Source organism: Leucoraja erinacea, chromosome 15, assembly GCF_028641065.1.
Source record: "Leucoraja erinacea ecotype New England chromosome 15, Leri_hhj_1, whole genome shotgun sequence".
Taxonomy (NCBI): Eukaryota; Metazoa; Chordata; class Chondrichthyes; order Rajiformes; family Rajidae; genus Leucoraja; species Leucoraja erinaceus.
The window spans coordinates 30,830,279-30,846,801 of NC_073391.1; the positions used below are offsets into that span (position 1 = coordinate 30,830,279).

General features: G+C 43.8%; 1 protein-coding gene across 2 annotated transcripts in view; it reads left to right on the forward strand.

Annotated features, from left to right (window-relative positions):
- Positions 1 to 16,271, forward strand: part of sfxn2 (sideroflexin 2) — a 56,206-nt gene extending 39,935 nt beyond the window's left edge. For both annotated transcript variants that reach the window (XM_055647011.1, XM_055647010.1), the window contains 3 exons: positions 5,259 to 5,308; positions 11,477 to 11,524; positions 14,071 to 16,271. In XM_055647011.1, coding sequence (XP_055502986.1) covers positions 5,259 to 5,308; positions 11,477 to 11,524; positions 14,071 to 14,170 — 198 coding nt within the window. In that variant the 3' untranslated portion in view covers positions 14,171 to 16,271. The remainder of the gene's footprint in view (positions 1 to 5,258; positions 5,309 to 11,476; positions 11,525 to 14,070) is intronic.
- The last annotated feature ends 252 nt before the right edge of the window (positions 16,272 to 16,523 follow it).

Genomic DNA, 16,523 nt, shown 5'->3' on the forward strand with positions numbered 1-16,523 from the left:
TTGTCCTTGATTATGCTGCTGACCTTGCCGAGGCACCGCGAGATAGAAATGGAGTCAATAGAAGGGAGGTTGATTTGTGTGATGGTCTGGGCTGCGTCCACAATTCGCTGCAATTTCTTGTGGTTTTGGGTGGAGCTGTTCCCAAACCAAGCTGTGATGCATCCTGATAATCACAGGACTGAGCAGAAGAGGAACGATTGTCGCAGTAGCAGTACAGAGGAGGATGGGGCAGAGGCAGGCAGGTAATAAGTTTAGTTTTTACTTTTGTTTAGAGATACCGTCCAAGATCAGGCTCCTTCAGCCCACCAAGTCCTTGACAACCAGCGATCACCCCGTACACTAACACTATCGTGCACACTGGAACAATTTAAAAATTTCCCCAAAGCCAATTAACCTAATAACCCACACCTCTTTGGAATGTGGGAGTAACCCGGAGCACCTAGCGAAAACCCACGCGGTCAGGAGAAAACGTACAAACACTGCACAGACGGCACCCGTAGTCAGGTTCAAACCCAGGTCTCTGGTGCTGTAAGGTAGCAGCTCTACCACTGTGCCACCCATAAGTGGAGCGAGATGGGGAGGATATGATGGCCAAATGATCCAGGTGGGTGAGGGGGGTGAGACAGAGGCAGGCAAGTGGGGCCCAGCTTGGTGAGTTCTTCCACCATTTCCTTTGTATTCTCTTCCTCTCTAACATACTCCATTAACCCATGGATCTCATGAACTAATTTCCATGGTGCCATTTTTATACATCTTGGTTTCACCATGTTGAAATTACAGCAGTGTTTATACATAGTCGGCGTCCGTCCGTCCGTCCCCCCCCATTTCAGGGCACCATAATGTTTTGGGACACAGCAGTGTCATTTAAATGAAAGTAGTCATCTTTTGTTTAAGAAGGAACTGCAGATGCTGGAAAATTGAAGGTAGACTAAAAAAGCTGCAGAAACTCAGCGGGTGAGGCAGCATCTACGGAGCGAAGGAAATGGGCAAAGTTTCGGGCCGAAACCCTTCCTCAGACCGTTTTCAGAAAATATTTAGTATTTTGTTGCATATCCTTTGCATGCAATGACTGCTATTCATGGACATCACCAGTTGCTGGGTGGCTTCTCTGGTAATGCTCTGCCAGGCCTGTATTACAGCCATCTTTAGCTTTTGCTTGTTTTGGGGGCTAGTTCCCTTCAGTTTTCTCTTCAGCATAGAAAAGGCATGCTCAATTGGGTTCAGTTCGGGTGATTGACTTGGCCACTCAAGAATTGACCATTTTTTAGCTTTGATAAACTCCTTTGTTGCTTTAGCAGTATGTTTTTGATCATTGTCTTGCTGTAGAATGAACCACTGGCCAATGAGTTTTGAGGCATTTGTTTGAACTTGAGCAGATAGGATGTGCCTATACACTTCAGAATTCATTATGCTACTACCATCAGCAGTTGTATCATCAATGAAGATAAGTGAGCCAGTACCTTCAGCAGCCATACATGCCCAGGCCATAATACCCCACCACCGTGTTTCACAGATAAGGTGGTATGCTGTGGATCTTGGGCAGTTCCTTCTCTCCTCCGTACTTTGCTCTTGCCATCATTCTGATGTAAGTTAATCTTCATCTCATCTGTCCCCAAGACCTTTTTCCAGAACTGTGGTTGCTCTTTTAAGTACTTCTTGGCAAACTGTAACCTGGCCATCCTATTTTCACGGCTAACCAGTGGTTTGCACCTTGCAGTGTAGTCTCTAAATTTCTGTTCATGAAGCCTTCTGCAGACAGCGGTCATTGACAAATCCACACCTCCTCAAGAATGTTTATGATCTGTCGGACAGATATTTGGGGATTTTTCTTTATTATAGAGAGAATTCTTCTGTCATCAGCTGTGGAGATTTTCCTTGGCCTGCCAGTCCCTTTGCGATTAGTAAGCTCACCAGTGCTCTCTTTCTTCTTAATGGTGCTCCAAACAGATGATTTTGAGAAGCCTAAGGTTTGGCTGATGTCTCCAACAGTTTTATTCTTGTTTCTCAGTCTCATAATGGCTTCTTTGACTTTCATTGGCACAACTTTGGTCCTCATATTGATAAACAACAATAAAAGTTTCCAAAGGTGATGGAAAGACTGGAGGAAAGACTAGGTGCTGAGAGCTCTCTTATATCTGCATTAAGGAGGCAATTAAACACACCTGAGCGATTACAAACACCTGTGTCCCAAACATTATGATGCCCTGAGAATAATACACGTCAGGGAGTGAGCAAAGTTAACATCAGCTCTGGTCGAGTACATCCCGAAACATTCTATTTCCATTCCACTAACAATCTTTCCTAGCTATAAAACCACATTCTTGCATGCCTAAAACATGTCAGTCATGCCCCCCCCCCCCCCCCCCCCCCGTAAGTCATGGGACCGGTAGCCTACGGTTTGTGTTTGGGATGTACTCGGCCAGAGCTGATGTTAACTTTGCTCACTCCCTGACGTGTATTATTTTGCACATTGTGGTGGAACCCTCTAAAGATAGGCACAAAATGCTGAAGTAACTCAACAGGTCAGGCAGCATCTCTGGAGAAAATTAATAGGTGATATTTTTGGTCGGGATCCTTCGTCAGACTCTTGATTGGTAGAGCATTCTGTTTGGGTTTTGTTAATTATTGCTCATACCTATTACAAAGCAATGTCATTTTTCCCACGTCATCAAACCCTAGGAGCCCTTTTCCTGCTTGTGGAGAACAAGTAAAAGAAATATAGGGGCACACAAGAAGTAGTTGGCAAAAAGGAAGTTATTCTCTATTTATGAAAATATTTGGATGTTATGGAATGTAACGAATAAGACAAATGTAGGAAGAAACAAGAACAAGTCGGGGTCGGCAGCAGTAGAGTTGCTGTCTTACAGCATTGAAGACCTTGGTTCAATCCTGACTACGGGTGCTGTCTGCATGGAGTTTGTATATTCTCCATGTGACTGCGTGGGTTTCCTCCAGGTACTCCAGTTTCCCCCCCACATCTGAAGGATGTACAGGTTTATAGATTAATTGGTTTTGGTAAGTATTGTATATTGTCCCTAGTTTGTTGGATACTGCGAGTGTACAGGGATTGCTGATCGGTGCAAACTCAGTGGGCCGAAGGGCCAGTTTCCACGCTGTATCTTTAAAGTAAACTAAATGAATGCAACTTTTCACTATCCAACAACCCCTGGGAGCCCTTTCCCTGCTTGTGGAGGACAAGTAAAATAAATATAGGAGCAAACAAGACATGGTTGACAAATGGGAAGTTATTATCCATTTATGAAAGTATTTGGACGTTATGGAATGGAATGAGTAATACAAACTTAGGAACAAACAAGACTTAGATGGCAAAATAGGTGGTGTTTATCCATTTCTAAAAATGTTTAGACAATATTAAATGCATCGTTGAAAGATAGGTCTTCCCAAAGACTTGCGGGTTTGTAAGTTGACCCATTGCCATGCTATATCTTTCAATCAATCAATAACGACGCTGAACATTCACTGCTGTTGGCATCTTGCCTTGTGTAAGAGAATATGAACTGTGCACTGATGAGCTTGTTAGTTTAATGCAACCACTTCAGAAACCAACAGTCAAGAGAAACAGGTTTTTTCTTTTCCTTTTGGCGCCAATTATGACACCGAGAGCAGGTAGATTCCAGTGTGTGAAGGTGCTTGTATTTTGAACTGGATCTGTTCCAGATCAACTTGCCAGCTTCACAAAGGTCACAAGATGCTTGAGGCTGATATTTAACCTGGCAAATTCCAGGGATCTCATGGTAAATTCCAGGGATCTCATTAGAACCAAGTGTGATATAACCAGGGGTAAATGTCATCTCTTCTATTTTACACTGTTCCGTTTCTCCTCCACCTTATTCCTCTTAATGCCTTGGAGACCGATTGAGGGCGGCACAATGACGGCAGCAGCTGGTAGAGTTGCTGCCTCAAATTTCCAAACAGTCAACCTGCAAACGAAAGCATCTCTCAATGACTGTTTGATGTTTCTGCAAGTGACTGTCAAATTCTAGGCCAATATAGTTGCCAAGAGAGATTCTCTGATTTCTTACACAACTCCGTCTCCCCACCCCACCTAGAGCCATATGGCACAGAAAAAGGGCCCTTTAGCGCAACTCGTCCTTGCCGCCCAAGATTTGCCGCCTATGTCAGTTCCATTTGCCTGCATTTGGTCCATATCCTTCAAAAACTTGTGCAGGAATGAACTGTAGATGTTGGCTTATACTGAAGATAGTCACAAAATGCTGGAGTAACTCAGCGGTTCAGGCAGCAACTCTGGAGAAAAAGGATGGGTGTAATTTCAATTCGGAAACCCTTCTTCAGACTTAAAGTAGAGGGGGGAGGTGTGGGGGGGACTGGAACTAGGGAAAGTCTGTAAACCTTTCCTATTCTTCAGAGTAGAAGCACAAAGGTTCCGATCATTGGTCTCCTACGGAGACACAAGGAACTGCTGGTTTACAAAATAACAAAGTGCTGGAGTAACTCAGTGGGTCAGGCAGCATCTCTGGAGAATGTAAATAGGTGATGTTCCTATGATTGTTTTCAGGGGCGGTAAACCCGGGGGGGCCAGAGGGGACACGCCCCCCCGTCCCCCCCATGTTTTGAGAGGTGGGCGACATCCCCGCCAGGTTAAACTGCCTGGGCTTGCGGGAAATATGGCCAGCGCGGAGAAGCAGTGCTGGTATCCCGTCAGTCCAGACAGGGCTGTAGTTAACCCGGTGAAACAGGCAGTTGAGCTGCATTTAGCGCTGGATTGAGCCTCCGAAGCCTCACATGCGCATGTGAGGGTGCGCATGCGCGTGTGGCCGCCAAATATTTGTGTCCCCGTCCCCTCAACGTTTTAATAGTTTAGTGTATTATTGTCACATGTAACCGAGGTACAGTGAGATTTTTTTTATTTTTTGTTGTTGCGTGCTATCCAGTCAGTGGAAAGACTATACATGATTACAATTAAGCCGTCCACAGTGTATAGATACAGAATAAAGGGAATAATGTTTAATGCAAGATCGTTCAATAAAATCCAATTAAAGATAGTTCGATGTCCTACAACATGTGTTTCAATATGTTTTTGCAGTTCATTTGAAAACATTAAAGCATTTCTTTCTGAGGTATTTTCTGGGAAGCAATGTTGGAAGATTGCTGTGACCTTTATCTTCCTTTATAATTCACAACAATCATTAATCGTTCATTTTTGATTAATTTGGTTGTTTCAACTTTGACTCTTAGTCTTCTAATCTTGCATTTATCTTTATACTTTTCATTTGCAGAGAATTAAGTTCTTTCATGCCCCACTGCAAGTGACGCTGGTTGGATGCTTGTAAGTACATGTGCTTCCATCTATAAATACTTTTGATGCCTATTTTAACAAGTATATTTTCCCTCTTGTATTCCACTCTGATTTAGTTGATTGCCGATATGTTGATTGCCGACTGGAAAATCTGCCATTTATCAGCATAATCAGGCAGTGTTTTTAACAGCAATTTGTTTTTTTTCTTAAACTTTATTGAAGTAAAAGATGCCTTAAATTATTTACGAGCTGTAACTTGACACAGTTTTATTTTTACAGCAGAAAATGTGTTTTACAACAGTAGTAAACAATTTAAACTCCTTAATTGAGCTGGTAGAGCTACTGCCTCGCAGCACCATAGATCCTGGTTCGATCCTGACCTCGGAACCTGTCGGTGTGGAGCTTGCACGATATCCTCGTGGCCATGTGGGTTTTCTCCAGGTGCTCTGTTTTCTCCCTTACATCCCTGAGACATGGAGTTTGGCAGGTTAATTGGCCCCTGTAAAATCTACTCTAATTTTAAATGAGAATGTGAAATAACATAGGACTCGTGTGAACTGGTGATCGAAGGTTGGCGTGGACTCATTGGGTCGAAGGGCCTGTTTCATTACTATATCTCTAAACTAAACTAAACAATCCATGACATGTGAATAAGATATTTCTAATCATTTGTTAGAAATGTTAGGATATGGTAGAAATTTTAGGATATGCTCAAAAGACATTTAATGATTGTTAAGCCTAAAACATATGTCTGTCTATAACCAGGGGACAAAGGATTAACGTGGGAGGTGAAAGAGTTAATCGGGAACTGAAGGACTAGTTTATCACTCTGAGGATAATGGGTATATGGACCAGCTGCGATGGGATATGGTAAAGGCAAGTACATTCACAAAAGCACATGGCTAGGAGAGTGCATGGATAGAAAAGATTTAATAGCAGTATGAACCAAGTATAAATAAATGGGATTATTTCAGGTTGGCAATTTGGTTGGAATGTTGAGAAGAAGGCAGGTGCAACTGGGACATGTTGGCCAGTGTGGGCAAGTTGAGCCGAAAGGCCTGTTTCCACATTGCATCACTCTATGACTCTAATTATGTGAGCTAAGTTTTTTTTTTTCTTACAACGAAAGTGGTTGGTGCCTCGAACGCACTGCCCCAGGGAGGTAGTTGAAGCAGATACAATAGTGGCATTTAAGAGTCTTTTAGGTGTAGGGAATGGAGTATATGGAACACATGCAGACAGAAGGATTTAGTTTAATTTGACACCATGTTTTCCTCAGTTGTAATACTCCATGGAGCATTGTTTCAATTGTACAGGGTGTTGGTGAAGCCACACTTGGAGTATCGTGAACAGTTTTGTTTTCCTTGTTTGGGAGGGGATATATTGGAGACATTCCGAAAGAGATCCACATGACTGGTTGCACCATCTAAGGGCTTCAGAAGTAGAATCCGTATTCTTTGGAGTTTAGAAGAATGGGGTGATTTTAGAGCAGTTGATGGTGGAACTCTAAGCATGTCAGAGAGGACATAGAGTGATAGGGTGTGGAAACTGGTCCTTCAGCCCAACTTGCCCACACGAACCAACATGTCACATCTACACTAGTCCCACCTGCCTGCGTTTGACCCAAATCCCTCCAAACCCATCCTATCCATGTATCTGCCTAAATATTTCTTAAACATTGCAATAGTATTTGCTTCAACTACCTCCTCCGGCAGCTCGTTCCAAACGCCCTTTGTGTGAAAAAGTTACCCCACAGGTTCTTATTGAATCTTTCCCCCCTCTCCTTAAACCAATGTCATTTGGTTCTTCATTCCCCTACTCTGGACACAAGACTCTGCACATCTACCCGATCTATGTCTCTCGTGATTTAGTGCACCCCTCATCCTTCTGCGTTCCAAGGAATAGAGTCGTAGCCTGCTCAACTCCTCCCTATAGCTCAGGCACTCGAGTCATGGCAACATTCTCATAAATCTTCTCTGTACCCTTTTTATAGACACCAAATACTGGTGTGACTCGGCGGGACTACCCTTTCCAGCTTGACAATATCTTTCCTATAAGGGGACAGGACAGGATAGTTGATGAGATATTTCATCTTGTGAGACAGACTCAAACAAAGGGACATTTTTACAAGAAAAGGAGTGTTCATTTGAAAGGTGTGTCAGTATTTCTTCTTGTAAAAGGTGCTGAATCTCTGGAATTACCTGCCTCGGGGAAACTAGGTTATTGGAGGTATTTAGAAAGGGTATATGTATCATTTTTGGATGTTCGGAGAATGATGGGCTGTGGTGTGAACTCGAGATCTGGCCAGATCATCCATGATGACATTGAACGGCAAAGCAGGTTCGAAGTGTCAGATATCGTAGCCCTACCCCTGTCTTCTAAAGCACCTGTATTGAGGTTAAGATTGTCACGTGTACCAAGGTACAGTGAAAAAATCACATTGCTCGTGCCGAACATGATGTCAAATTAAACTGATTTCATTGGTTGAGTGGCAATGGTTCAATGTTGCTTTTATTGTCACATGTGCAAACGCACAGTGAGATTCTTTTCTTACAAATAGTCCAGTAGAGTATTTCCATACCCAAGCACATACTGATTAACAAAAGTGTACAGAAATAGTCCAACATGCCCCATCTACACCAGTCCCACCTGCCTGCCTTGGGACCATATCCTTCGCTACCTAACATGTCCATTGGCCTGTCCAAATGTTTTTTAGAAGTTGTGACAGTACTTGCCTCAAATACCTCCTCTGGCAGTTTGTTCCATATACTTACCTTTATGCTTAAAAAAAAGTTGCCCCAGATTCCTATCACATCAGATATGTTTTTATGACAATTCATTAATACTTACAGTTATTGAGACCAGATCTTCTTGTCAATTCTACATTTATTTAATTAAACACTCTCCTTTGCTGCTGTGGTGGCATTTGTACCTATATCTCTGGATTTAAAGGTTGCAATGTGCTGGAGAACTCGGCAAAGCAGACGGCATCTCTGGAGAACATGGATATGTGATGTTTCAGATCAGGAGCATTCCCCGCCTGAAACGTTACCTATCCATGTTCTCCAGAGATGATGCCTGACCCGCTGAGCTACTCCCGAACTTTGTCCTTTTGTGTAAACCGGTATCTGTAGTTCCTTGTGTCCACATCTCTTGCGTTCATGCAGGTATCTAAGAAACTAATGTCTGAATTCATTTCAAATACATTCTTAGCGTTGTGAGCCCCAGATACTGGAAAAAAAACTAGATTTATTTTTGCCAAAATATAGTTTCAGCAAATGGACCCACTGTAATGTGAGACGCTGCATTTGTGTGGCACCCATCACAAGTCCTAAAGTAGTCGAGTGGATGAATAACCGCTCGATGTGTTGCCCCCTGTTGAAATATCCATCAGCCATTTTGCACACAGCAAACTTACTCAGAGGACCATGAGTTAGCGCTCAAAACCTGGGCAGCACAGTGACCCAGTTGGTTGAACTGCTGCTCACAGCACCAGAAACCCGAGTTCGATCCTGACTACGGGTGCTGTCTGTGTGTGGAGTTTTCACACTCTCCCTGTGACCCTGTTTCTTCTCCCTATCTGTTTGTTTTTATGTGTGCATGTTATGTGTAAGTATCTTTGTATGTGTGTGTGTGTATATAATATACACATGTGTATGTGTGTGTGTGTGTGTGTATATATATATATATATATATATATATATATATATATATATATATATATATATACACATTGTGTGTGTATAATATATATATGTGTGTATATATATATATATATACACACACCCCCCCCCCCTATATATACACACATGCACTGTATTGTGAACTTTTATTTGTTTGTTATATTATTTACAGAGTACTATGTTTATATATTCTGTTGTGCTGTAAGATTGTCATTGTTCTGTCTGGCACAAATGACAATAAAACATATGACCGTGAATGGTCAACATATAGTCCAAAAAAATGACCATGGCCGTAAAGACTCTTGACCGCGTGGTTTCCTCCAGGCGCTCCGGCTTCCTCCCAAAGTCATGTGGGTGTGTAGGTTAATTGGTTGGACCGCTGTATAATACCCACAGTGTGTAGGGAGTGGACCTAGTGTGAATGGGTGATCGAAGGTTGGATTCCTTTGGACTGCGGGTCTGTTTCCATGCTGTATCTCTAAACTAAATAAACAAAACTAAACAAATGATAACGATGATGTAGGTTTAGAATAGATAAATGTCTAAATCATCGCAGGAAATCCCTGGTTCTTTATAAGCGCGTCAAGATGCATCACAGCTAAGACTCTACCCACTGAGATGTAGGTGACACCTAGTTTCTGATTTTTTTAAATCCACAGAAAATCCATATACCCACCAGCCGGCACAATGGCGCAGTGGTAGAATTGCTGCCACATAGCACCAGAGATCCGGGTTCAATCCTGACTACGGGAGCTGTCTGTACGGAGTTTGTACTTTCTCTCTGTGACTGTACGGGTTTTCTCCGGGTGCTCCGGTTTCCTCCCACATTCCAAAGATGTACAGGTTTGTAGGTTAATTGTCTTTGGTACAAATGTAAATAGTCCCGAGTGTGTAGGATAGTGCTAATAAAAGGGGTGATTGCTAGTTGGCGTTGACTTGGTGGGCCAAAAGACCCGTGTACGTGCTGTATCTCTAAACTCTAAAGTAAAGGGTGGTGGGTATATAGGATAAGCTGCCAGAGTAGGTAGTTGAGACGGGTACTATAGCAACATTTAAAAGACACTTGGACAGGTACATGGATAGTAAGGGTTTAGAGAGATATGGCCCAAATGCATATGGTGAGTCGGGTGCAGTTGGGGGTTATTTAGGTCGGCATGGGAAAGTTGGGCTGAAGGGCCTGTTTCCGTGCCTTATAACTCTGTGACGCAAACAACCTTCCGGTCTGTTCCTCCCATTCTTTCAGTTCCAAAACTCTGGTGCTTTCCCACAGGGAACACCCAACACTTCCCTTTTACGTAGTCGCCGCAACTCATTCCAGTAATCGCCCTCTATATAAGGAAACACCTTCTGGTGTCTGTGCTAAATTTGCCCTGTACGGAAGGTGCAGTGCTCTCCTTCCTGTTTAGAAGTTCTGTAATATCCAGTCACTAAATCCCTGTAGGTAAACACAAATTGCTGGAGTAACTCAGCGGGAAGGGCAGCATCTCTGGAGAGAAAAAATGGCTGATGTTTCCGGTCGAGATCCTTCTTCAGACATCGACCCAAAACACCACCCATTCCTTCTCCCCAGCGATGCTGCCAGCCCCACTGACTTACTCCAGCATTTTGTGTCTACCTTCGATTTAAACCAGCATCTGCAGTTCTATCCTACACATGTGATGTGTTCAGCGCTTTCCCCACTTCTTGGATTCACGTTCAGGTAGACACGTTTTTTTTTTTTTTAAAGTTTAAAATACATTTAGCTTCTGCCCTAAACAATTTTTTTAGTTTTGAGAAACAGTGCAGAAACAGGCCCAGTTCCTGCCTACCAGCGATCCCCATACACTACCACTATCCTACACAATGTGGGAGAAAACCAACGCAGTCACAGGGCGAACGTACAAACTCTGTACAGGCAGCATCCATAATCAGGATCGTACCCAGGTCTCTGACACAGTCAGGTAGCAACTCTACCGTTACGACACAATGCTGACACATGCTGACAGTTAGGTCAATGTCTTAGGTCAAAAATGAATTCAAGACTAAATTGAATTTATTCCATCAATGTTTTACTATTTCATCTCCTGTTTAATGTAGAATAAATGTGAAGATAGCAACATCAGCAAGTAGTGATTTGAAGTATAAACATTAAAGTTAATCGTGTGAGCACATAGTGTGGCACAGGTGCTGTCTGCATGGACTTTGCACGTTCTCTGAGGGACCGCGTGAGTTTTCTACGGGTGCTCCGGTTTCCTCCCGCATCCCAAATATTTGCAGGTTTGAAGGTTAATTGGCGTCTGTATATTGCCCCTAGTGTGTAGGATGTGAAAGTGGGAATAACATACAACTAGTGTGCGGGTGATCAATGGGCCTGTTTACACATTGTATCTCAAAACTAAACTAAACTAAACACAGTTTCTGTGATTGCCCTAGTTACCTAGAAGGTCGATTATACAACAGTATTTGCAAGTACCTGTTTGTTGTACCTAATGGATTTAGCATTGTAGATTGAACTTGGTTCTGTTTTTCTTCACAGCTTAATCTTTATGGTGCCAGCTGCATGTTCACTTTTCCCTCAGAGGTGGTGAGTGATTCGTTTAATGTCTTCTGTGGGCAGAAGGGACACAAAGTGCCGGAGTACCTCAGGAGAACACGGATAGATGACTTTTCCGGTCTACCCTTCTTCAGACAGATTGTATGAGGGGGAGGGGGGGAGAAGCTAGAAATCTGGGAGGGAAGGGAGGCAGGACTAAGCGTGGCAGGTGATAGGTGTACTGAGGCAAGAGGTTTTTTTTAATGCAGATGATTGGAACACAAGCGGCACGTTGGTGCAGCATTATAGTTGGTGCCTTACAGCGCCAGAGACCCAGGTTTGATCCTGACCTCGGGTGCTGTCTGTACGGTGTTTGTACAATCTCCTGTGACTGTATGGGTTTTCTCCGGTGCTCTGGTTTCCTCCCACACTCCAAAGATGTACAGGTTTGTAGGGTGATTGGCTTTGGTAAAAATTGTAAATTGTCCCTAGTGTGTAGGGCAGTCCTGGTGAACAGGGTGATTGATAGTCGGCATGCACTCGATGGGCCGAAGGGCCTGTTTCCACGCTGTATCTCCGCAACCTAAAGGCCAGAGATTAAAGGAAGAAGGTGTGAGACAAAAGGGTTGAAGAATTGTGAATTGTGGAGCAAGATTCTATATTCCCGAACCGGACGGGACTGGCAGCTCTTTCTGGAAGGAAGAACAAGTGGGGTTGAGTGAGGGCGGGGTTTGCCTGAGTGCTCCACGGAACATTTTGAATAGCAGGAGGGATGTAGGAATATTTTCCCCCATAATGTATTGACATTAATGGGCACATGGGCTTGGGGGGGTTGCTTATGTTTGTGAGCAGGGGTGATGTGAATGTGTGTGCGTGTGTGTGTACAAATGTGCACGCATGTGTTTGTGTGGTTTTGTGGGTGAAAGTGTGTGTATGTGCACGTGCTCGTGTGTGTATGTATGAGTGTGTTTATGTATGGCATGTGTGCAGCGTGCATGTGTGCAGCATATGTGTGCACATGTACACGTGTGTGTCCATGCATGTATGTGTACGCTAGTGTGTGTGCATACATTTGCATGGGTACATGTGGGTGTGCGGATGGTGCATAATTGTGTTTGGGGTACAGTGTGGGTGGGGAGAGTGGCAGGGTGGGTCAGGCAAGGATAATGAATGATATACAACTCTATCTCCCCTTGAAACCCAACAACCGATCTAATCTTCTCAGCCTTATTCACTGCCTCGAGGATATAAAGTGTTGGATGGCCCAGAACTTCCTCCAACTAAATGAGAGTAAGTCTGAGGTCATCCTACTTGGTCCCTCGGACTCAATCAAAACGATAGCAGGCAGCCTTGGAAGCCTTGCCCTATTGCTCAAACCTCACGTCAAAAACCTTGGCGTGATATTTGATTCCGTGTTGGAATTTGACAAACAAGTCAATGCTGTGGTAAAAGCTAGCTTCTTCCAACTTCAAACGATAGCTAAAATAAAACAATTCCTCCAATTTGACGACTCTCAAAACGATTATCTCCTCCCGCCTTGATTACTGCAACTCCCTTTACACCAGCATCAGCCAATCTTTCCTGTCCCACCTGCAATTGGTCCAAAACGCCGCAGCAGACTCCTGACGGGCACCCGAAAAAGGGACCACCCCGATCCTGGCCTCTCTCCACTGGCTCCCAGTGTGGTTCCAAATCAATTTCAAGCTCCTTCTTTATGTATACAAAGCCCTTAACGGGCTTGCCCCCACTACATCAAAAATCTGTTAACCCACCATACCACCTCCATGTCCCTCAGATCGGCCGATTTGGGGGTTACTGACCATCCTGCGGTCTAGGCATAAGCTCAGGGGCGACAGTGCCTTTGCGGTTGCAGCTCCTGGACTATGGAACAGCATCCCTCTTCCCATCAGAACTGCCCCCTCCATCGACTCTTAAGTCTAGACTTAAAACTTATTTCTACTCTCAAGCCTTTCTTGAGGTCCTCTGAGGGAGCACTGTATGTATGCATCTATGTAAGTATTGTTGATCTATGTACCACTGTTTGTAGCATGTTAGTATCTGCACCAATGTAAAGCATTTTGGTCAACAAGAGTTGTTTTTAAATGTACTATAGAAATAAAATTGACTTGACGACTTGAATTGTACTTGGGGCAAACCCTGCTTTCAAAATGCCTACAGAGGTGATAGGATGGGAGTGCTTTATGCTTGGGGGTTCAAGCATTCTATTGTGGAATAACTGATAACATTGGTCCACATTATTTATAGTCTTCGACTTCACTTGTACAGAGGAGGGTGTTCATGCTCCTTGGCCATTATAGAAACACAGCTACCTTCTCTAAGATAGACAAAAGTGCTGGAGAAACTCAGCGGGTGAGGCAGCATCGATGGAGCGAAGGAAAAAAGCAAAGTTTTGGGCCGAAACCCTTCTTCAGATGCGGGCAAATGCGGCCTATTTCCTATTTCCTTCGCTCCATAGATGCTGCCTCACCCGCTGAGTTTCTCCAGCACTTTTTAATCTACCTTCGATTTTCCAGCATCTGCAGTTTCTTCTTAAACATTTTGCCTTCTCTAAGAGTTTCTTTTTCCACTTTCCACAGTTCTATGGCAACTTCTAAATTGGATCCAGAGCTGAAGGAGTCAATAACCACCATGTACGGAGACAAAGTGAAGTACGTCTACTTCAACAAGGGACTGTAAGCTTTAGGACATGACACCTTAGGAAGAGCAGAGGACTCCTTTAATTTTATGACATCTCCACACAATCAACGACGCTGGAAACAATAAGAAAAGACGGCAACTGCAGTATGGCGTTAAAACAAAACTCCCACTACCTCCATCTCCACGGGTTGTGGTTGAGTCATTCACTGCAATGCATTTAGCATCTGTTAATGATTTTTCAACTGAGTAACTTGGCAGGGAAAAATAATAATTCACTTCACACGCACAAGAAAGATGAGGAACTTCAGACTGAATCGAATGGCCTGGATACGCACAAGTATATGTACACAGTTCTTGGAAATGGAGTTAGGTTAAATATGCTTCCTGGCATTTCACCAATTGAAAGTGGAAAGCAGAGAGGACATTTACGATTCACCCTCTGAAGGGAGATATGGGGAAGGGGTGGGCTGGTTGCAGTTATCCAGATCCCACAAAATCAAAGAATAGTTTATTTTTTTTATTAATTTTACAACATAAAAGTGGAACTGCAATCATAGTCAAACAGCACAGAAACAGGACCGTCGGCCCGACTCGCCTGTGCCAACCAAGATGCCCCATCTAAGCTAGTCTCATTTGCCCGCATTCGGCCCATATCCCTCTAAACCATTACTGCCTGTACCTGTCCAAATGTGTTTGTATCTCCACGGCTGGAAGGTTCTTAGATAGAGTCATACAGCATGAAATCAGGCCCTTCGGCCCAACTTGTCTATGCCGACCAAACTTGTCCCATTTGCCTGCTTAGGCCCTTATCCCTCTAAATCTTTCCTATCCATGTACCTTTCCAAGTGTCTTTAAAATTCTGTTAAAGTACCTCTGGCACCTCGTTCCATATACCCACCACCCTCTGAGTGAAATTGTTGCCCCATGGGTTCCTATTAAATCTTGCCCCTCTCACAATGTGCCTTGGTCATTAATTCACCTATTCTAGGTAAAAGACCCTGTGCCTTCACCCTATCTATTCCACTCATGATTTTATACACCTCTGTAAGATTATGGCTCAGCCTCTTGTGTTTCAATAAAGTTCTAGCCTGACAAACCTCTCCCTAAATCTCAGGCCATCTAATATTGGCAACAGGGTGGCACAATGGCGCAGTGGTAGAGTTGCTGCCTCACAGCGCCTGAGACCCAGGTTTGATCTTGACTACAGGTGCTGCCTGACGAAGTTTATATGTTCTCCCTGTGACCACGTGGGTTTTCTCTGGGTGCTCCGGTTTCTTCCCACATTTCAAAGATGTGCAAGCTTGTAGGTTAATTGGCCTCTCTAAATTGTCCCTAGTGTGTAGGATCAAACTAGTGTACGGGGTGATCGCTGGTCGGCACGGGCTAGGTGGGCCAAAGGGCCTGTTTCCACACTGTATCTCTCAGCCAAGCTAAACATCCTCATGAATCTACTCTTCAGTCGTGATAAATTGGCCATCCAGTGCCTGTATCAAACGTCCCCAGGTTAAGTGACACCAGGTTAGGCGAAGCCATCTGACTGCACAATTCGGGAATAACACTCATCGAGCTTGCGAGATTATCCGACTCACTTTTTCTATGTGCCAAAAGATGCCGGATTAGGAATAGAAGATGAAAATAGAGTCTGGAACAACTGGCCATTCTAGACAGAGATCAGAAAACAATTCTGCAGACACATGTTTGAGAAGAGCAGAAGGTTTCTTGGAAGTTTACATCATATCAAGGATCGCTGGTTGGCACGGGTTTGGTGGGCTGAAGAGCCTGTTTCCACGCTGTATCTTTAAAGTCCTAAGACTTCTCACGATCAATTGGTGGTTGGATGAGGATGAACGAGTGAGTGGATGGGCAGTTGTGGTATCGGGAGGTAGGGAGCAAACTTGTAAGCAATGTTTGTTTAATTCTTTGAGCTTTTAGTCGTAAAAATCACAGACAATAACAATGTGAAAAGGCCAAATTCCCAATGGTGCTAACGTCACAAGGATCATTATGTGGGATATACACCCGTAGGTCTATGCTAGTGACCTTTTTAATTACAGAGAGTTGCAATGAGAATTATGGAGCAACTGCTGCATAGAATAAGCTGGAAATTTGCATTGGACAATAAATGCTGTTTACAATAAAATATGCTTGGTGTCTGGATACATCCTTCCTCTCACTGCTCCCACCCACTGCTCAAATCTCATTTAATTCAATAATTCCTAATGATTTGGGGTGGCACAGCTGATATAGCTGCTGCCTTACAGCACCAGAGACCCAGGTTTGATCCTGACCACGGCTGCTGTCTGTGTGGAGTTTGCATGTTCTGCCTGTGACCGCGTGGGTTTCCTCCAGGTGCTCCAGTTACCTCCCACATTCCAAATTTGTGCGGGTTTCT